General features: G+C 45.7%; 1 protein-coding gene across 3 annotated transcripts in view; it reads left to right on the forward strand.

Annotated features, from left to right (window-relative positions):
- The window catches only part of CEP112 (centrosomal protein 112), a 463550-nt gene that overhangs the window by 263569 nt on the left and 176502 nt on the right, over positions 1-23479 (forward strand). For all 3 annotated transcript variants that reach the window (XM_055130431.1, XM_055130433.1, XM_055130432.1), the window contains exon 22: positions 13376-13606. In XM_055130431.1, the coding sequence (XP_054986406.1) occupies positions 13376-13606 (231 nt within the window). The remainder of the gene's footprint in view (positions 1-13375; positions 13607-23479) is intronic.

Raw genomic sequence — 23479 nt, forward strand, 5'->3', positions numbered from 1 at the left:
ATTTTTAATAGACACTTCAGTGGAAGTTGCAAATAAAAACGATGTGTTTTTTTTTTCCTTTTTGGGTCACACCCAGCAATGCTCAGGGGTCACTCCTGGCTCTGCACTCAGGAATTACTCCTGGCCGTGCTCAGGGGACCATATGGGATGCTGGGAATCAAACCCGGATTGGCCACATACAGGGCAAACGCCCTCCCCGATGTGCTATCGCTCCAGCCACAAAATGATGGGGTTTTTTTTGTTTGTTTGTTTTTTACTTTTTTAATTTATTTTATTTTTTTTAAGTCAAAATTGACTCCAAAGGGGCTGGAGCGATAGTACAGCGGGGAGGGCGTTTGCCTTGCATGCGGCTGACCCGGGTTCGATTCCCAGCATCCCATATGTTTCCCTGAGCACCGCCAGGAGTAATTCCTGAGTGCATGAGCCAGGAGTAACCCCTGAGCATTGCTGGGTGTGACCCAAAAAGAAAAAAAAAATGACTCCAAAATACTTGTCAAAAATACTTAGTTAATTGAAACACATTTAAGTTTTTGTTGTAGCTTTTTATCTTCCGGTTCACTTACAGTATTTTCCTCTGGTTTTGAAAAGTCTGTTCATATCCATGATCTGGATCTAGGCGAGGTAGATTTTTCCTTCATTTTTTTTTGTTTGTTGGTTTTGTTTGGGGCCACCCTTGGCAGTGCTCAGGGATCACTTCCGGCTGTGCCCTCAGGGCTCACTCCTGCAGTGCTCAGAGACCATGTGTGGTGCCAGGATCAAACCCAGGTCTGCCATATGCAAGGCAAACTCTTTACCTGCTCTACTCTGGCTCCAGCTGTGTTTAAAAGTGTTAAAATTAGAACTTGTATGTCTACACTGGACAATCAAATACCTAAGATGCAGAGCTTTGACCATATAACCGTATAGTTTTACCAGATGTAAAAATATAATGCTGAAACCAGTTTAACATCATATTTAGTAAGATGAATGTTTTAAATGGTAGTGTAAATCCTTCTATAAGAGAGTTAAAATATTTTCTATTGCATCATTATTATGAATAGTGTTTCTAATGGCTGTAAATCAGTTACATACCTGTTTATACTTCTGAGGATATGTTTGAATGTATTTAAGAGGAATGATTTTTATACTCCTAGAGCCTCAGAGAAAAGCATAGAACAAAAAAAAAGTTATTGAAAAAAAGTTTTTGAGAGAAAAAATTAAAAGACTATTATTTTTGAGTGATAGATAAATAATATAATTTAACTTTTTTGTTTTGTTATGGGGCCTTATATTATAATAAAATAAAAATTTATATCCCAATAAAAAGGTTATGTTTTATTATAATATAAACCATCATCTTATAATAAGATCATAGCGTATAAGCAAAGACACTTACTGCCATCCTAGATTTAGTGCATTTTTTTTCTAGCTATTTGCATTGGCTTTACCCGGACTATTTCTTTTTATGTTGGATGAATTCATTTTCTGAATAGAGAAATAAAAGCAGTGAAGAGCAGAGCATGTGCAGAAGTACAAATCATTCTAGAACAAATCATTCCAGTAAATGAAGTTAATGGTGTGGTCTCAGGGCTCCTAGACCCCTGTCAGAATCAGCCAGGGTGCTTTTACAGGTGAGACCAATAAGTTTAAGTGCCAACTAACCCCCCTCTCTTTTCTGACACTGTACCCTAAACATAATATGGGGTCTTCTGACACCAAAGATACCTGGAAGGTCTCGGTGTCCCTTTAGATTGAGTAGAGCGGGGAGATTCTTGGCTTACTGGGCTAGAGCTAATTCACCACCAAGAAGTAGCTCTACCAGGGATTATAATGTTCCGTGCAGTTGGCGGAAGGGAAGCAATCTGCAGCAAAATAGCCTTAGTCATAATCTTGTACTAGGGGAGAAAAGATTAAGTAGTAACCCTTGGGGGGGGCTGTCGTTTCTTTACGTAAGGTTATTGAGGGGCTGGAGCCCTATTACAGTGTGGGTAAGGCACTTGTCTTGCATGTGGCTGTCCTGGTTTTGATCTGAGGCACCCCATAAAGTTCCCCAAGCTTCCCACGAGTGATCCTTGAGCACAGAGCCCAGAGGAAGCCCGGAGCACCACTGGGTGTCAGCCCCCCCAAAACAAAAACATACGTATTACTGACTTGGATAGACTTCCTGTTGCACACTAAGATTACAGATGCGATTCTGGTTTTTACACGCTGCCTTCTGCCTTAGTTTCGGCGTAGATTCCAGTCGTGACCTGTGTGAAGTGCGCACACAGAGCAAGAAGGAGGGGCTGGAGCGATAGCACAGCGGGGAGGGCGTTTGCCTTGCACATGGCTGACCCGGGTTCGATTCCCAGCATCCCATATGGTCCCCCGAGCACCGCCAGGAGTAATTCCTGAGTGTATGAGCCAGAAGTAACCCCTGTGCATCACCGGGTGTGATCCAAAAGCAAAAAAGAAAGAAAGAGAGAGGGAGGGAGGGAGGGAGGGAGGGAGGGAGGGAGGGAGGGAGGGAGGGAGGGAGGGAGGGAGGAAGGAAGGAAGGAAGGAAGGGAGGGAGGGAGGGAGGGAGGGAGGGAGGGAGGGAGGGAGGGAGGGAGGGAGGGAGGGAAGAAAAGAGCTTTAAGCGTTTCTAGATTTAGCAAAAATAAAAAAGAGCCCCTCCCTGCCCTGTTGTTGACTGTTAGCCCTGTAGGTAGTTTATACTTTTGTCTCTCTATTTCTGTCTCTGTCTCTCTGTCTCTCTCTGTCTGTCTGTCTCTCTGTTCCTCCAGAGAGTGGTGGTGATACGGCTGTGTTGGCATTAGTTCTTCTGCTTTACATTTTCAGATGAGATGCCTAAATGTGCTATTTAAAGATCACCTCTTTTTCGGTTTATCATACTCAAGTGGAATATTTCCATTATTATCATTTTACTTGAGTCTTGAAACTTAATACATATTTACACTTGGGGCTTCTGTTAATTTCTCTACTTTGGCTTAGAAAATAATCATTTAAAGTATTGTAGACATTTCACTTGCCAGTTTCCAAAATAGGCCAATGTGTTAACAACCTTCTTTCTTACCTTTTAATTGTAACTTAACATGAAAGCAAATTGCAGATGGTTTTTCTCATTTTCCTCAACACCTCTTTTTCAATGAGATGATTCTGGTGGTGCTTCTAGAATAAAATGAGAAATTTCGACATCACTTATGAATTTATATCCTCATTACTCACCAAACACAAGTGTGGCTGTAATGTTGGCCCATTCATGTGACTCGTGACTCGTTACATGTTCCACTGCTTCTTTTTGAAGTTTTTATTCTCTAGATAGACATTAAAATTAATGACTGTTTTTTAATTTATACTTTTGTCTCTATTTCTGTTTCTGTCTCTCTGTCTCTCTCTGTCTCTGCCTCTCTGTCTCTGTTTCTCTCTCTCTCTCACACACACACATGCGCGCGCGCGCACGCGCACACACACACACACACACACACACACACACACACACACACACACCCTGTCTCATCCAGTTTAAACTGCATGGTCTTTAGCAATGAACCAAACCACCACCCCCTAACACACACATAGACACACTATTTCTCTTCTCTACCTAGAGTAAACTTTTCTGGTAAAAGTATTTTTTCCTTATTTTTTTTTACATGTCCTCTATAGTATGTCCTAAAGCTGAGGTTCAATCGTTCATTAAAGTTCTCTCACCATTATTATTTCTTAATCTTGGTCCTCTATATTTTAATGCACTTGGGGGAGGGGAGGGGAGGGGGAGGTTGGGTCACACCCAGCAGTGCTCAGGGCTGCTCTGACTGTGTGCTCAGGGGTCACTCCGAGAGGTGGTCAGAGGACCATGCTGGCGGGGGGCGGGGGGCAGAGTGAGGGGGGGTGTGGCCATCTGCATGCTGGGCAAGAGCCTCAACCCCAGAACTATCTTCCCTACCCTTTGTACATGCTTTCATAGGGTCATTTTGGCCACTGTTCCCAAATTTAAATTTGTGTGTAGAAATTCTTCCAGAGATGATTTTGCTTTTGGAATATGAGAGAATATAAGTCCTTTTCTAAGTTATACAAGTTACAGAGTTTTTTTTAAAAAGAACCATACAGTGAGCTAATGATTCCCTTTTTAATTGCTATAACAGTGTCTATAAACACAAATGTACTTTCTATATGTCTGTTTGGCTGTACTAAATATGAATATTGGACCCCAGAGAAATATCTGAGTTACTCTTAAAGGCAAACCTTTGGGTTCAGTCTTCAATATCTCTCAGTCACTTATGGCCTTTAAACTGGTTTCCATTTGATAGCATGGGACATAGCATTATGAATCAAGAAAGTTCTCAGTGCAGCTTATAGTGGCAGGTTAAAAAGAGCAATCTGAAGGTCTGGCTTCTTTTTTTTTTTTTTCTTTTTGGGTCACACCCGGCGATGCTCAGGGGTTACTTCTGGCTTTACACTCAGGAATTACTCCTGGCGGTGCTTGGGGGACCATATGGGATGCCGGGGATCGAACCCGGGTCGGCCGCGTGCAAGGCAAACGCCCTACCCGCTGTGCTATCGCTCCGGCCCCCCCTTTTTTTTTTTTCTTTTGAAGGTCTGGCTTCTAACCTGACTTTTTTCTGACTTCGCTGTATGGCTAATGTTTCTCTTCTCTGTTTTTCTCCTCTCCTTGTTTGCTGTATTATATAGGAAGCACAGAGCAAAGCCTTATCGTGTCCAGCACCATGCAAATATGAACTTTGACTCACACAGGAAAATAAAATTACCACACATATGAAAGAATTTTATAATATGACTTAATTTGAAGTCATTTCTTTTCCCACAAAATGTTCAGAGGTATGTTCTGTGTCACAGGATACAGTTCTACAGTAAAGCATCCTCTTCATTTTAATTATGTAGATAAATTTCAGGTTTTTAATAATAATGGACATTGAAGTGCATATAAGATGTTTTAGAAATGATAGAAGTTATAAAATAAATAGACATGTTAAATCAGCCCCAAATATTTTTGGCAGTTCCACAGCACCTTCCTAGTATATGCTGATCTTGAAGTCAGAATATTCACTTTCAAAAAAACTATATTTTCATGAAATTTTTAAAAAGCAGAATCTGAGAGCTATTCCACCAATCGGGGTTCAATCCCTGGCACTACCTGGCCCCTCAGGGGCCCCTGGAAGAATGCCAGAGAGTTACCCTCAAGCACTGTAGGGTGTGGTCCACACCCCACCCCAAAGTATATCACAGTCAATGGATTCCTTTCATTCAAAAGTAAAAAGAGAACTTTTGTTTGGTGAAGTGAAAGTTCTAGAAGGATCACTGTCACTGTCACTGTCATCCCGTTGCATCGATTTGCTCGAGTGGGCACCAGTAACATCTCCATTTTGAGACTTGTTGTTATTACAGTTTTTGGTATATCGAATACATCATGGGTAGCTTGCCAGGCTCTGCCATGCAGGCTGGATACTCTCGGTAGCTTGCCGGGCTCTCCAAGAGGAGCGGAGGAATCGAACACGGGTTGGCTGCGTGCAAGGCAAACACCCTGCCACTGTGCTATCACTAAAAATCTAAAATGTTGCTTCATAAATAACTTTGAGATAGCAAGCAAACAGAAGAACTTCCTTATATTTTAATCTTTAAAATATATTAGTTAACAGAAAAATTAAGTTGTAACTACTAATAGTAAATGTCTGGCTGGAGCGATAGCACAGCGGTAGGGCGTTCGCCTTTCACGCGGCCGACCCAGGTTCGATTCCTCCGCCCCTCTCGGAGAGCCTGGGAAGCTACCGAGAGTATCGAGCCCACACAGCAAAGGCTGGCAAGCTACCCGTGTCGTATTGGATATGCCAAAAACAGTAACAACAAGTCTCACACTGAGAGACGTTACTGGTGCCCGCTCGAACAAATCGATGAGCAACGGGATGACAGTGACAGTGACAATAGTAAATATCTACTCATTGTATGTCATAGCCAATGAAAGTATGAATCTATAAACCTAGTTGTCAGGAGTTTACTTCTAAGAACTACGTATAAAAACAGCCTTGGTTAAGTTTTCCCTTTTTCTCCAAAATGGCATCTCCATGTTATTGCCAAATACTTTCTCCTTGACAGATATCACAGTGAAGTTTTGAGGGCATATAAGTGAGAGCCAATTTTGCATGTTTTATGTAAAAACACTTAAGATGAGAAAAGTTGCGCGGAGTAATAAATAAGGATGTTTTCTATGTTATGTGTATGACAAACTCATGTGTAAAACGCAAAGCAAATGGAAACGGTAGAGAAAACATTAATGTATGTGCCCCATAAGAGCAAACAGCAGGCGTACAGCACAATGGGCATGGTGCTTGCCTGGCACGTGGCCAGCCCGCACCCACTTTGGTCTCCCAAACCCTCCCAGGAATGATCCCTGAGCACAGAGCCAGGAGTGGTCATTGAGCACTGCCTGATACAGCTCAACAACAACAACAAAAGCAAAAAAGCAAATAGCAGAGAGCGAGGATTGATTTTTCCAAAATGACTTACCTGGTCGCCGTAGGTTAACTGAAATTCTTTAAGCCATATACATTTCTCTCTCTCTCTCTCTCTCTCTCTCTCTCTCTCTCTCTCTCTCTCTCTCTAACAATGATAATTGATGTCTGTAATAATGACCTTGAACTATTTTATGGCTTTGGAATACTTTCAAGATCTTCAAAGAAAGATTAAGGTACGATCAGTGTATCTGCAAGGACTCGCCCTCCTCCGCAGCACGTGCTCCTTTCTTGGTCGGGGAGGTGCTCGAAAGGAGGTAATTATCTCGCTTATGCACAAGCCACATCAACCAGCCGTGTCGATTCGTCCTTTCTGAGGCGAAATGAAAGGACCAAGTGAATGAAACATCCCCGCGCTCCCCCTCACTGCGGGGTGGGTCCCGGAGCACCCCGACCTTTCAGGCAGGTGGCGCTGGTCCATCGTTTCTTCAAACTATGTGAGGTTCTCGTTGTCGTGGTGTTTCCGTGTAAATACCTTGAAATGATGAGGTTGCCCTTCCCTGCGCCCCCCAGAGATGAGCAGGCACACCCCGCCCCTCCCACTCTGCATACCCCATCGGGTAGAAAATGGAGGGGGGCCAAAGCTGCAGGAAGTGGTGCTTATCCTATCTGGCCACCCCAATTCTAACTTCAGTGACAGGCCCAAGAGTGTGTAACGGGGCGGGAGCCATAGATAGCACAGCGGGTAGGGCGTTTGCCTTGCATGCGGCCGACCCGGGTTCGATCCCCGGCATCCCATATGGTCCCCCGAGCACCACCAGGAGTGATTCCTGAGTGCAAAGCCAGGAGATGCCCCTGTCCATCGCTGGGTGTGACCCAAAAAGAAAAAACAAAGTGTGTAAGGAAGGCAGGAGGCTGGGGTGTGGCTGCAGTTCTGGGGACCCTTCCACCCTGAAGGGAATCGCCAGTGAGGAGAGTGACCAGGAGGCCGGCGGGCGCTTCCTGTGAGGGATCTGAAGCTTAGCGGATGCTGCCTCCTTGGTGACCCTCCCTCAGGAACAGAACCTGTCTCTTCACACATGGACCCTGACGCGGGGGAGAGAGCAGAGAAGAGAAAGGAGAGAGGAGAGAGGCTGCATTCCTTCAGCGGTGCTTCCCGGAGGTCTTGGCTATTTCTGTGGCTGGACAAACAGATGCCAGACGAACCAACTGTGGCACAGTTGACCAAAGGGCCTCCGCTGCCCAGGGATCAGAAGGCTGGGCAGACCTGAGCCCTGCGGCAAAGCCAGAGCTCGCCTAGAATTTTCCCTATTCTACACCGGCCTCTGGCGGTCCTGAGTTTGGACCCCTGGGCACTGCCCCCATGCCATTTGGGTTCTCTCCTGCCCTCTGCTCTCTCCATGCTGCCTGCCTGCCTCCCCCACAGAGGGCCTTCCTGAGGATGAAGCCAGTGGATCTTTAGTGCCTTTGAGTTGGTAGAAACTCACTAATTTGCTATCATTTCTTGTGATTTTATTTTATTTTTAGTGAAGCAGGACAATTTCTTTTTCCTTTGTGGGTCACACCCGGCGATGCACAGGGGTTACTCCTGGCTCTGCACTCAGGAATTACCCCTGGCAGTGCTCGGGGGACCATATGGGATGCTGGGAATCAAACCCGGGTCAGCCACGTGCAAGGCAAACGCCCTACCCGTGATGCTATTGCCCCAGCCCCAAAGCAGGGTAATTTTTATTGACTAAAAGTTAGAAAGGCCTGAAGGGAGAAAAAGAGGAAGTACATGTTCAAGAGAGAACCTGGGTTTTTCCAGAGTGGAAAAAAAGAAAAGCAAGTGAAATGTGGGTTCAAGAGAGAAGACAGACTTGAAGAACTAGCCACATTTGTGATTTTTCAACAGTGATAGTAGGCAGTGTTTTCCTCTTACAGTCTTTTTAAGTAAAAAAAAAAAAAAAAAAAAAAACGTTTAGTTGAAGAACTGTGATTTGCGAAAAGACTTAGAGTTGATTTTTAGACGTACAATGTTCTAGCTCCAGTTCTACCCCACCAACGTCAACTTCCCTCCACCCGTGTTTCCAGGTTCTCTCCTGCACCTGCATCTGGCCACCTGGACAGGCATTTTAAAATATTTATTTTAAGGGCACTGCTGGAGTGATAGCACAGCAGGTAGGACATTTGCCTTGCACGCAGCCAACCTGGGTTCGATTCCTCCGTCCCTCTCGGAGAGCCCGGCAAGCTACCGAGAGTATCCCGCCCGCACGGCAGAGCCTGGCAAGCTCCCCGTGGCGTATTCGATATGCCAGAAACAGTAACAAGTCTCACAATGGAGACGTTACTGGTCCCTGCTTGAGCAAATTGATGAACAATGGGATGACAGTGCTACAGTGACAGTGCTATTTTAAGGGATCGGAGCCATAGTACAGCGGGGAGGGTGTTTGCCTTACACATGGCTGACCCAGGTTCCATCCCCGGCATCCCACATGCCAGCACCGCCAGGAATGATTGTTGAGTGCAGAGCCAGGAGTAACCCCTGAGCATCTCTGGGTGTGACCCTGAAGAGAAAAAATACACATTTTAAAAGGTATATGTACAGAATCAATGACATTAGCTGCTTTTAAGCTTTCTAGAAATGGTCTCTTGTATTCCTACATTGTTAAGTGCTTCTTTCATGGAATTTTTTCAAATGTTTATGCTTCTTTTGAGATCATCAGGCCTTTTTTGTTTAATACATTAACAAACCAAATCTTGTGATAGGTTATTTTCTACCATTATGCCAAGATGAGTTCCCCCCTATTTTTTTTTCATAACATAACATCTGTGTTTAATTTGCTAATAATTTGCTAATAAGCATTGAGAGAGATTTACTTGATATTTTTCTTTTCTGGATGTTTAAAAATTAATATTATGCTCTAGTCCTAAATTATGTTGCTGAATAATTGTCCCTTTTCTATTCTTTGATGGAATTAGTGTAGAGTGAGTTAGTTGTTTCTTAAATATTCGGTAGAAATGGCCAATAGAGCCATCTGGGCTTGATATTTTGTTTCTGGAAAGATTTTTGTCTACTATTGAAATTTTTCTAAAGGTTATAGGATGATTCACGTTTTCCGATTTTTTCTAGTCATTTTTGATAAATTACCTTAGTTCAGCTATTTTCCCTTTCACCTCCACTTGATACTTGCTTAGAATTTATAGATTCTTAGTCTGTACGAGCATTCACTGCAACTTGGTAATTGAATTATTTTTTATGCATTAATGACTTGGCTTTTAATTATTCACTTAAGATTTTTGTGTCTTTGTTTAGAAGTGAGTTGGCCTATAAATTTTAATTCTTTTTTTTCCCTCCAGGGAATTTTCCTTATTTTTGTCATCTTTTGGTATCGATATGATGAGTTCTGAAATAATTTGAGAGTATTTGTTTCTCGAGTCTCTGGAAGGCGTGCTTAAAGACTCAGATAATCTGTCTCTGGAGATTTTCGCAGAATTTATCAGCATAATGAACAGAGCTCACTATTTCCTGTGGGGGAGGATTTTCACTGTTTTCAATTTCTTTGATGACATTGTTCAGGATCCTGTTTCCTTGCTTGCCATTTTTTACTCTCCTCAGGGTCTGTCTGTTTCACTTAGGTTCTTCAGTAATTGGCACAACATTTTTTGCCATGACTGTCCCCCCCAGCAGATGGCACCCATGTCCAGTGGCCATGCCCCACAGTGCCCCAGAGCCGGGCTCGGGATCTGGCTGGCACCAGGTGTGGGCTCCACCACTCTGAATCATCTCCCTGGTTCTGACATAATACTTTCATGACACTGATTTATTACCTGCAATTTCTGGTGGATCCATGATTTGTCCCTTTTTGTGTGTTAATATTATTCTGTCCCTTTTTAAAAGCTTTATTTAAACGCTGTGGTTTACAAAGATGCTCATAATACGTTGGTTTGGGCATTCAGTGCTCCAACACCAGTCCTACCACAAAGTGACCTCTCTCTCTCTCTTTCTCTCTCTCTCTCTCACACTCGCTCTCTCTCTCTCTCTTGCTTGCTCGCTCGCTCCCTCGCCCGCTCTCACTCTCACTCTCTCTCTTTGAATCACCACAGATTACAAAGCCACACCAATCTCTTCTCCAGTGTCCATTTCCCTACACCAATGTATACATGTATGTGTGTGTATCATAATTTTCTTTATCCAGTCATCTGTTCTTGGGCACTTGGATAATTTCCATATTTTGGCCATTTTCAATAGTGCTGGAATGAACATAACCATGCAGATGTATTTTCTGCATTGTGTTTTTTTAACACACGTTTTCTTTTTATTATATTAAAATTAGGCAATGATCGGACAATAAAAGGGCTGCTTGTGGAATACTGTCGTGTTAAACTTACAGGATGTCACATGCTTAGAACTCCTAGGGCATTGTGTTTTGATGGGCCATTAAGATATATTCCCAAGAGTAGAATCGCTGGATCATATGGAAGCTCGATTCCTAGTTTTTTGAGGAATGTTCATATTGTCTCCTAAAAAGTCCAGACCAGTTGACATTATTACCACCAGCAGTGAATGAGGGTCCTTTTTCCCCACATCCTTGCCAACACTTGTTGTTGTTATTTTTTTATGATGAATGTCAATCTCTTTAGTGTGAGGTGATATCTCATTCTTGTTCTGATTTACATTCACCTGATAACTAGTGATGAGGAGCATTTTTCATCTGCCTTTTTTATATTTGTATTTCTTCTTTGAGGAAGTTCCTGTTCATTTCTTCTCCCCATTTTTGATGGGGTTGGATTTTTTTTTTTCTTGTTAGGTCCCACCAGTGCTTTATATATCTTGGCTACTGACCTTTTGTTAGACGAGTAGTGGACAAATACTTTCTTCCAATCTCGGGGCTGTGTTTGTATTCTGGTTTGCATTCTCATTAACTTATAGTTAAGTATTATGGCGCTTAGCCTGGCCCATTTTGATGCCAGAGTAGCTCACAGCTTGCCCTGGGTCCATCCAGTCCCTCGTCGGGACCCTGTTTTTGGGTGTAAGGAACTAAGAGCAACTGGGGCTTACGTCAAGAAAACAGATGTCCGGGAGTGAATATTATTCGGAGTCAATTGACGCCCAAGTTACAAAAAAGTATCATTAACTGTCTTCCTGTGTCTATACAAAAAAGTCATTGTTCTGAAGTAAACTATGCAAAAGGACATAAGGGAAGGAGAAAAGCAGTACTTCCCTTACAAATACAGATCCAGAGATTTCTGTGGCATTGGACTTTACCAGTCACAGGTGCTGCTTTGGGGAAATGAGTGATGAACAGGGAGAGAAAGCGGAGCACAGAGAAGTTAAAGGTGGATGCCGAGGACATGGGAGTGCTTCCGGAGCACTGTGATGGGTGGTACTCAGCAAACCTAAGCTCCCTGTGGCAGAGGAGAGAGCACAAACCAATGTCATCCTGCTGTGGGGAATTATTTTAAAGTTAATTTATATTTTAAATGACACCGAATTCACTGTCATTTACAGTTTTACGACACTTTTATTCCACCACGACAGCTTCCACCAGTGTGTCCGTGTGTCTGTTTCCCACCACCTCTGTCTTCCCCCCCTCACCCCGCCTCGCACCTTTCCCCCGCACCCCCCAGCCATGGTGAGTTTCCTTTTTAGACCAGCTCTTAGATTCTGTTTCTCTAGACCTTCTGTAATCCCCCTACTACACGTCTCTATACCCCGCATATGAGAGCAATAATTCTGGAGCTGCCCTTTCCTTCTGGCTCAGTTTGCTCAGAATGATACCCTCTGGTTTACAGGAAGTTATTCTGATTTTTGTTGTTGTTGTTGTTGTTATTGTGGTTAATGGCAGTGCATCCAAAAATGTCTCTTTAAAAAAGCCCCTGGGCGCTGGAGCAATAGTCCAGTAGGGAGGGTGTCCGCTTTACGTGTACTTTCCCCAGGTCCAATCCCTGGCATCCCACATGGTCCCCCAAGCCCACCAGGAATGATCCCTGAGCACAAAGCCAGGAGTAAGCCCTGAGCACCACTGAATAGGCTCCAAACAACAGGAAAGACAAAATGAAAGGAGAACAGAGACCAATTAAAAATAAAGAGTGAGGTGGGGTGGTGGGGGATGGGGTGGGAGGGCGGGAGGGATACTGGGAACACCCGTGGAGGGGACTGGGCACTGGTGAAGGGGTGTAAACAAATGCAATCATGAAAGCTCATAGGTTTGTAACTGTACCTCATCATGATTCACTAATAAAAAAAATAAAGAGTGAGCAATCAATGAATCTTAGAAATTTCACATTGAAAAGTCACATTACAGAACAGTCAGTATAATCTTCCATAGAGTTTTTGTGACGTTTTGTGGGGGAGACACACCCGGCAGTGTGTGGGGCTTACTCCTCGCTCTGCACTCCTGGGGGGTTGGTTAGTGGGGGCCCTGTTGGGTACCAGAGATTTGGTACCCACTTGCTGGCCCCTTGCTGGGCCCAGGTTGGCCACATTCGTCAGCACCCTACCTGCTGGCCCTGGTTTCCATTTAAACAGACATTGACAAACCCATTCACATCGGTGCTTAGAAGTGGGAAACAAAATTTTTTGTCCTGGTACCATGTTCTGGGTAGAAATTTCCTGTGGCCGGGAGGAAATGGGTCTGGGGTTGGAGAAAAGAGGAAGGCGGCTGAAAAAAAAGGAGTTTTTTTCTTGCTTTTGCTTTTTGGGTCACACCCGGCGATGCTCAGGGGTTCCTCCTGGCTCTGCACTCAGGAATCACCCCTGGCAGTGCTCAGGGGACCCTATGGGATGCTGGGAATCGAACCCGGGTCGGCTGCCATGCAGGGCAAACGCCCTCCCCGCTGTGCTATCGCTCCAGCCCCAAGGAGGAGATTGTTGACCATCGGCCCTTCGCCGTTCTTCTCTCGGGACTCCCCTGTTCCTCGTCCTCTCCCCACATTCCGGTTTCCGTTTTCTTCCCGGAACCCAGGCGCTGGCGGACATGGAGAGCCAGGTCCACAAGCTGCGGGAGGAGCTGATCCACGTGAACGCGCAGCGCAAGCAGCAGCTGGTGGAGCTGGGGCTGCTGCGGGAGGAGGAGAAGCAGAGGGCCGCCAGGGACCACGAGGCCGCGCTCAGCAAGCTGAGGGCCGAGTGCGAGAAGATGAAGATGGAGCTGAAGAAGACGCACGCCGCCGAGACGGAGACCGCGCTGGAGAAGGTAAGGGCGCCCGAGCCGGCCGCAGCGCTCGCGCCCTGGGCCCGGAGGGATGCGCCGCGCGTCCCGGCGTCCCCGAAACAAGCGGTGGGAGAGGTGGACAAGTTTCGGGAGACTCCGCATCCCATTCTCACAGAATTTGAGATCACCGTGTGGCCAAGCAGTTAGACGATCTCGCCGATCTTGCTCGCCCGGCGAGACCTGGCGGCTGCAGGGCTGGATGGGGCTCTCTAGGTGAATGCGAAGCTTCAGATCGTCCCTCGCGTGTTCAGAAACGTTTCTTAGGATCCACAGGGGGGTTTGTAACGCCAGTGGGGTTTACTCAGACTATTCAAGAGGAAGAAAACGTTTAGATTTTTACATATTTGGAATAAATAGCAGCGTGATGTTTACACCCCTGGGGTTGACTTAGATTCCTGGTGCAAGCGTTCAGTATTATTTCTTCGGACTTTGGGGGAAAAGTAAATGATTGAGGAGCACTGTCTGCACTGTCACACTGTCGTCCCATTGTTCATTGATTTGCTCGAGCGGGCACCAGTAATGTCTCCATTGTGAGACTTGTTCTTACTGTTTCTGGCATATCGAATATGCCACAGGGAGCTTGCCGGGCTCTGCCGTGCGGGCGGGATACTCTCGGTAGCTTGCCGGGCTCTCCAAGAGGGACGGATTGAGTAGGGAGAGTAAATTGCTCTAACTCCTGACAACCTCTACATTGCCCCTTGAGTTTCTTAAAACCAGTCTGTGTCTTGGAGCCCGAGAGATAGTAGAGTAAGGCATTTGCCTTGTCTGCAGCCAACCTGGGCTCAATCCCTGGCACCACGTATGGTTCCCTGAGCATAGAACCAGGAGCAGGACCTGAGCAGGGCCTGGTAGACCTAGCAGCAGCAGCAGCAACAAAGGGAATTTATGTATTGGGATTCAGACACTTGAGAAAACGTTCAAGACTCTTCCGTTTCTGCTTCAATTTCCCCACGTACGGGGTACGGGAGAGTGGGGGGTTGGAAGATGCGGGGGTGACGGGCTGTGACTCCGGCTTACACAGGCTCTCTCTGACGGCCGTGCTGATGAAAGCCGGCACCTGGCCAGCACGGGAAGCAGGATGACGGGTGAAAGACTCAGTGTCGGCCGACGAGAGCGAGAGCAGGGCTCAGGCCGGCCGAGAGCGGAGGAACAGGGACTGTTCACGTTCTGTTTCTGTCCCGCAAGTGACCGGAGCTTTGGGTCCGTTTGGATGTGGGGAGAAGGGAGAAGGGGAGCGGCCAGCACGATCCCCGGGGGGGACTGTGGGGTCACTGGGCAGTGTCTTTGCTGAAAGGTAGCAGCCTGCAAGGGCAGTAGTTTGGCCGCGTGGACTGTGCCCAGGGTGAGATGTCCCCTGGGTGTCCCTCTGAGGAACGCCGGGGCCGCTCCCTCCGAGGGGGAGGAAATAAAGCAGTGCCAGGAACTGGGCACATTGCCTTCCGTGGCGTGGGTTGCACGTCCCTCGTCTGGGAATGACCCTTCCACCTCATCGGGCGGCAGTCAGCCCTGCCAACAGCTCCCCACCAAATCCAGTTTTTATTTAGGCGCCTTGATTTCCGGGAACGTTAATAAAAGTTTCAGGCATACAGTGTTCCAGTACCGCCCCACCCCCAGGCTGGCAGCCTCCCCCCACAAGGCCCAGGGGCCCTCCTGGTCCCTACCTGACCCGCCCTTTGGTAAACTCACGTCCTGTGAGATGGCTCTAGGGTCGGACGCCCGTTGGCCAGTCGCTCTCCCCTCGCTGTGTGTCTTCGCAGCCCACGTAGGAGAGAGAAGGTTTCGTATCTGTCCCTCTCCTTCCGAGTATCTTCACAACACGACCTCTACTTCCATCTGTCTGGCACCGAGTTGCATAATTTCATCTTTCCGTGTAGCTGAGAAGTATTTCAGTGTGTATCTGCACCACGGTTTCTTGATCCACTCATCTGCTCTTGGGCATTGGTTGCTTCCAGATCTTGGCTATTGTGAACAGGGCTACAGTGAACATATAACTAGTGTCTTTAAAAAAAAAAAATATATATATATATATATAGCTTTTTTTTTGCATTTTGGGCACACCCCGCGATGCACAGGGGTCACAGGCCTGGCTCTGCACTCAGGAATTACTCTTGGCGGTGCTCAGGGGACCATATGGGATGCTGGGAATCGAACCTGGGTCTGCCGTGTGCAAGGCAAGCGCCCTACCCACTGTGCTATCACTCCAGCCCAATATAGTTCCGTTTTTAGGCCCCTAGGGTAGAAGCCAAGAAATAGAATTGCTGGGTCACCTCAATTTTAATTTTAATTTGCTTCTTAATTTTTTGAGAAGTCTCCAAAAATAATTGCCATAGAGGCTGAGCCAGATGGCGTTCCCAAAGGGGTGGGTGAAGAATTCTTTTCCACACATGCCCACCAGCATCGGTTGTTTGTTCTTTTTTTGATGTGTGCCAGTCTCACTGGTATGAGGGGCTATCTCACTGCCGTTTGGGTGCATGTTCCCCTCATGATACATGATGGAGAGAGTGATTTTTTCCCACATAGCTACTGACATATCTATCCTACATATTTGTCTGTTCATCTTCCCATCTTTTTTTAATAAAAATATTTTGTTGCTTGTTTTACTAAATTTTTCCACTGCTCTATACATCTTGGATATTAACCCTTTGTCAGATGTTTGGTCGGTGAAGTTCAAAATATATCCAAGCACATGTTTTTAGATGGTGCAGAGACGTGTATACTTGGAGTTGAGAAAATTGGACATACCCAAACTACGCTTGTTAAATATTCAATTTAGACCTTACTTTTCTAATATTATATTTCTACATTTTAAGCATCTTCTTTTATTAGAAGAGTAACATTTTCCAAGTATATCTTTCTTTAAGTTACTCATTAAAAGGTTATGATTACATTAAAGGATTGGTAGTCTGAGCAATAGCACAGTGGGTAGGGCATTTGCCTTGCATGCGGCCGACCTGGGTTCAATTGCTCTGTCTCTCTCGGAGAGCCAGGCAAGCTACCGAGAGTATTCCGCCCGCAAAGTAATACCACAATGTATTCAATATGACAAAAAATAGTAACAAGTCTCACAATGGAGATGTTACTGGTGTGTCTGCTCTAGCAAATTGATGAACAACAGGACGGCAGTGCTACAGTGCTACACGTGATTAAATTACATTTGTAACCTATTTGTCAAACATTCACTTCTAAAAATGTTTCCGTGTCCCCACAAAGCACTAGTCCATGCACAAGGAAGACGGCAAAGCAAGAAGCGGCCCTCTCCTCAAGGAAACTAAGGTGACGGTGGTGTTGGCGGCTGCACACAGATAATCAGGAGGCAAGGCAGAGTGTGAACTGAGGGGAACTTGTTTCTGTTAATAATATGAGGAAAAGGGGGCTGGAGCGATAGCACAGCGGGTAGGGCATTTGCCTTGCATGCGGCCGACCCGGGTTCGATTCCCAGCATCCCATAGGGTCCCCTGAGCACCGCCAGGGGTAATTCCTGAGTGCAGAGCCAGGAGTGACCCCTGTGCATCGCCAGGTGTGACCCAAAAAGCAAATAATAATAATAATAATAATAATAATAATAATAATAATATGAGGAAACGGGGCTCGAGATGCAACTCCAGTGGTAGAGCACCTGCCGTGCGTGAGCGAGGCCCTGGGGGCGGTCCCTGGCGCCAATGGCCCCCTTTGCACCACTGGCTGATTACATGTGATTAAATTATATTTGTAATTATTTTGTCACCCTGGATGCCCCCACTGAGTGTGCAGTGACTCTCCCATGACTAACCAAAAAAAGAGAGAGAGAGAAGAAAGAAAAACTAAATACAGGGGAAATTAAGTGGGAGAGATGATTTCCTCCCCCCCCCCAAATTTTATCACAGTACCGTGATTTACAAAGTTATCCATAGTTGGGCTTTAGATATTCAGTGTCCCAGCACCACCCCACTGCCACTGTCAGCCTCCGGGATCAGTATTCCCAGGCGCCCTCTCCCACCCCTCACTCTTGGCAGACACCTTTGTCATTTTGGTTATTAAAGCTTGGGTCTCACAGGGCTGGAGCGATAGCACAGCGGGTAGGGCATTTGCCTTGCACTCGGCTGACCCAGGTTCGATTCCCAGCATCCCATAGGGTCCCCTGAGCACCACCAGGAGTGATTCCTGAGTGCAGAGCCAGGAGGAACCCCTGAGTATCGCCGGGTGTGACCCAAAATGAAAAAGAAAAAAAAAAGGTTTGGGTCTCACACTTTCTGTGTTGTTGACTCTGTGGTTTGGAAGGTATTTAGCTCTGTCATTCCCTAATCCCACCCACATACACCGACCCTGGTCCCCTGGAAGAGATGACACTTAAGTCTGTAGTATGGAGGGTTTTGACTGGCAGATACAGAAGACCCAGGCCATAGCAAGAGCGGGCGCCAGCACTTCCGTTCACTTATAGGTTGAAAGGGTCGTTCACGGGAGTGGTTGGCGACCAGGCCAACACAGGGCTCAGGAGCTCAGCATAATTCCCACGCTCTGGGGGGCGTTTCTGCTTCATCAGGTGAGCCGGAAGCTGCTACTCAAGGGAAGTGCCACCAGTGAAGTGTCCCAAGGGTCAGGTGGTGGTTGGAGTCACCTTCCTGGGACTGTCAGCCAGGTTCCTTGTCAGTGGCAGTAGTTGGGGGCGGAGAGGAGGAGGTGGGGGTGTGGCTTAATCCAGAGGAGAGGCCCCGGAGTGCGTGCTGGGGAGCGGGACGGTGGCAGGGGTGCGAGGTGACAGCGGACCTGACAGATTCGCAGGCACACCTGAGAATCAGCGCAGAGCCTGCATCTGTTCCGACGTGTTCAGTACCAATCCAGCCCTTGGTCCTTGGGAGTGCAGGGGTGCGGGGCGGGGGGAGGGGTGGCGGAGGGCGGTGCGGTTCTGTTTCTAGAGGAAGAGGATAAAGTCAGGACTGTTGAGTTTGAAGTTCCACTACCCACCCCCCCCACCCCCGCTGAGGTGATCTGAGGTGATCACTTGCTGTTGAAGGGACTTGTCTTGATACCCCTCAGAGAGGACAAGACTAGGGGGGAAGCACGACAGAAACTGCCCGTGGGAGTCATTCTCAGAGAGAGGCCGTGACAGAACAGAGGACGGGCACTGGGGAAGCAGAGTTTCGCTGAAGAGATGGAGTGGGGGAGGGGGGAGGGAGCAACCAAAGTGGGTTTGCAAGGTGAGGAGTATGAGAAGAATGCTGCTTTATGGCAGTGAAGAAGATGTTTGGAGAGGAGGGTTGTCAAGAACGTCACAGACAGGGATGCTGAGGCCAGTGGGTCGTTGGCAAGATTTGGAACAGCTGTCACTGCCGCCACCGCCTCCTCCTCCTCCTCCTCCTCCTCCTCCTCCTCCTCCTCCTCCTCCTCCTCCTCCTCCTGTCTCTGCTACCTGCTCTGCCGTCGTATCTTTGGCACTCATCTCTGAGTCTGGAATCATCTTTGGGTTTGTATTTTTGGTTTCCCCTCACTAGAACTGAAGGTCCATTAACACGACCTTCTGTTTTGTTCCCTGCTACTGCCTAGAAAAGCCAGCTCACAGGGAGGGGCTTGCTGGGTATGAATTAAGGGGTTGAGTGAATGAAGAAGAGGGGAAGGAAGGTGAGGACGAGGAACAATACCGACAAGTTCCATGACCAGACTTGAGAACTTAGATTTTGTATCATCTGCATGTGCTGGAGCAATAGCACAGCGGTTGGGCGTTGGCCTTTCACGCGGCCGACCCGAGTTCGATTCCTCTGCCCCTCTCGGATAGCCCAGCTGCTACCGAGAGTATCGAGCCTTCGAGGCAGAGCCTGGCAAGCTACCCATGCGTATTGGATATGCCAAAAACAGTAACAGTAAGTCTCTCAATGAGAGATGTTACTGGTGCCCGCTCAAACAAATCGATGAGCAACGGGATGACAGTGACAGAACATTTTTCATAAAGAATCATGTTTCACCTTTACTTTACTTTCCTCTTTGAACCATGGTTGTATAGTTAATGAAAACATTTAATTTCTGAATGCCTCAGTTCTGGCAGACTTTTGCAGAGTGAGGAAGCCAGACTTCAGGTGGAGTGCATGGAAGGAAGGAAGGAAGGATGGATGGATGGATGGATGGATGGATGGATGGATGGATGGATGGATGGATGGATGGATGGATGGACAAACAGATGGATGGCTAGATGGATGAATAGGCGGATGGATAGGGGGAGGGAAGGAGTTGAAAGGAAGAGAGGATAAAGGGAATTTGCTCGGAGGTTCTTGAACTTTCCCAGACTCGCACAAATTATAGCATCAGTCTGGAAGGACGGCTCACCCCTGCCCTTAAGTGAGACTGCAGTTCAAGGGGACTGAAGTGGAGGCTCTAGGAGAGTAATTTGAGCCGGCAGATGACAGGAGCTCTGTGAGTTGCTGGCAGAGGGACAATCGGGGGAGGGGCAGGAGCATTTAGGAGCTGGTGTGCGGTGCCTAGCGCTTGGCTTTTGAGTGGTGGACTTAGTCTGCGCGTAAGCTCAGAGCATAAAACATAAATGCTGGGAGCTTAAGATGAACAGTAGTTTGTATTTTGATGGATTAAGGTTTTTAACTGTACTTCACTTAATTAGGAGAGGAGTTTAGCATTTCCCACCTCCCCACTGCCACATGCACATATTTCTGTTTGTTTGTTTGGGGGGCATACCTAGCAATGCTCAGGGGTTACTTCTGGCTCTACACTCAGGAATTGCTCCTGGCAGTGCGTGGGGGACCCTATGGGATAACAAGAACCCAGGTGGGCCAAGTGCAAGGCAAACTTCCGGTCTGCTGTACTGTCACTCGGGGCCAGGAATTCCGCATTTCCAAACACAGTGAGGACAGTGAGGAGGCTTCTGGAAGCAGCCCTGTGGAGTAGATGGCTCGGTGTGTGACTCCCAAGGGGACATTTACCAGTGTTAATTGGGTGAAGAAAGGAAGGGGCGGGGAAATAGGTCACAGGACCTGGGTGCAAGGTTTGCATGCAGTGGGCCAAGGTTTGATCCTCCAGTACCCCTGATCCCCCCAAACACTACCAGGAGTACCCCCCCCCCGCAACATAAGGAAGTAGCCCCTGACCACTCACTGCTGCAGTGTAGCCAAAAACAGGCAAGCAAGAACAATGGCGAACTAAGAAACCCAGTATAGCCACTGTGGAAAGTAATGTGAATAAATTAGGCTTTATTGTTAGCTCACTTCATTGGATTTCAGTCTAATTTCAGTATTAAAAATACCACTGGTAGGACAAGACACAACTTTATATTCAAATACTCTGTTTTTTAGTGTCATGTTCTCTGATTATTGTTTAATAGGTTCAGAGCACAGTATGGATTCTTTTTTGCGAAGATATTTTAATATCTTATATACAAATTCAGACAGAGCCCAGTTCTTCCTATGGAAATACATCAATAAACTCTAAGCAATTCTATTATTAGCCTGATGGATCACTGTGCATTACTTGAATTCTACTTTATCTTATGAATGTCTCAATAATGTCACCTTAAATAAATCTTAAGTATTTTCCAGAGATTCAATATCCAGCCTGAAACTGAAGAGTTTAGAAAAAAAAAATTTTTTTTTTCATTAAGTATACAATTGAGGGGGCTGGAGCAATAGCACAGCGGGTAGGGCGTTTGCCTTGCATGCAGCCGACCCGGGTTTGATTCCCAGCATCCCATATGGTCCCCTGAGCACCACCAGGAGTAATTCCTGAGTGCAGAGCCAGGAGTAACCCCTGTGCATCGCCGGGTGTGACCCAAAAAGCAAAAAAAAAAAAAAAAGTATACAATTGAGGACCAAAACAGATAGGGAAGTTGTGCCAGAATAGAAATTGCCTCACGAAACTGCCCCTGGCTCTGGGCTCTCTGCAGCACTGACCGTGTTACACCCGGAGAAGAACCCTCAGGTCCACATCCTTCCTGAATTTCTGTCAGCCCGGATTTAGGTCTCGTGATCCCTTCAGTGGCCCTGGTTTAAGACAAACACGAAATGTCTCCTAAGGTCAGCATACTTGAAACAGCGAATCCAGGAAAGCCAATGATTGGCATTTGCAAAGTGAAAGAGCTTTTCTAGCCTTTACACTTTTTTTTTCAAACTCAATTGAAACAAAACATGGACCCGTGGAAAAGTAAAGAACATTTCTTCACCAGTCCCCATTCTCCACATTCTCAAACTTTGTAAGGGAGAAACATGAGCACAAAAATGTATAAATCTGTGACTGTACCCTCACGTTGACTCACTAATTAAAAATAAACTATTAATTAAAAAATAATAAAAAATAAAAATAAATAAAAATTTACATATTCCATCCAAAAAAAAAAACAAACTTGTAAATCTGGTGCTTTGTCTTTCTAGTTTAATAAGCAGAACTCACTCTACTAGTAATAAGTACAGCATGTTACCAGTTACCTTGAACGGAAACATTTGATCAGCGTTTGACCATTTACAATTTTAGTTAAGCAGCCTGAAACTTTTAAATTGCAGGTTTGTTTAACATATTTTCCCCCTTGATTTCTTCCCATGTTTGATTAGCTTTCAGTGGAAATCAAGTCTTGCATATGTATTTTACAAAACCAATAAATTAAGCTATTTTAATATAAAAAAAAAAGAAAGAACATTTCTTTCTTTCTTTTTTTTTTTTTTTTTTTTTGCTTTTTGGGTCACACCCGGCAATGCACAGGGGTCACTCCTGGCTCTGCACTCAGGAATCACTCCTGGCGGTGCTCAGGGGACCATATGGGATGCTGGGAATTGAACCTGGGTCGGCCTCGTGCAAGGCGAACGCCCTGCCCGCTGTGCTATCAGTGGTTGTGGGTAATGATAAGGTAGGGTGGGTATTCATGAGGTGCCATTGTTCAAGATACCTGTTCAGCTGTCTTTTATAACCTTTCTTGAAATAGTAGTTTACCGAGCGTGGGAAATAGGGAAGAGTATACAGTGCCCTGTTTCTACCATCACTGGAGATAATTATTTAATGCGTATGCAAAGTATTAGCTTAGTCGATTGAAGTCACAAAAGTAGATGGTTGTCTTTCTTACATTAATCCTAAGAAGATTCCAACATCATTTGAAATCCTTAGAAAATTTCATTTTCAATGATCTTACATTTTATAGATTGAAAATGGGGGGCTGGAGCGATAGCCCAGCAGGTAAGGCATTTGGCTTGCATGCAGCTGACCCGGGTTCGATTTCTAGCATTATATGGGATGCTCCCCCGAGCACCGCCAGGATTAATTCCTGAGTGCAGAGCCAGGAATAACCCCTGTGCATTGCCAGGTGTGACCCAAAAACCAAAAGAAAAAATAATAAAATACTATAATAATAAATAATAATAATTTAAAAATAATGATGATAATAAAAAATAAAAATAATTTATGGTTTATATTTCTTTATTTTAAAACATTTTTAAATGTCTAACTTGACACAGAGATGAACCTCTTCCAGTGTCACCATTTCCATTTTTTGTCATCATTTCCATTTTTCTCCTTAGGGTGGGATTACAGTAAACTCACCGGGTCAAGCTTTTTGCAGTTTGTTCTGATTTATATAGTCCCCAACAGAGTATTGGTTTTATCTAGTTACTCCTTTGTACTGGAAGGGCTTCTTTGTAATTTTTTATTTCCTGTGGTAAAAAACGTTATTGTCTTAATTTGCATTTTACAAAGCGAGATAGAACATTTGCAACATATTTGTTATTCCTGCTTCATTCTCGAAGAATTGCCAATTTATGGCCTTAACCAATTTCTCTTCTAATATTTTTTTCATCACTATAAACTCAGTTGATACTTAGAATAATAAAACTCATTAATCATCCTGGGAAATATTTTTTACATTTGCCTTTTCTTTCAGCATTTGTCTTTAATAGAATT

This window comes from Sorex araneus, chromosome 3 (genome assembly GCF_027595985.1).
Source record: "Sorex araneus isolate mSorAra2 chromosome 3, mSorAra2.pri, whole genome shotgun sequence".
Classification (NCBI taxonomy): Eukaryota; Metazoa; Chordata; class Mammalia; order Eulipotyphla; family Soricidae; genus Sorex; species Sorex araneus.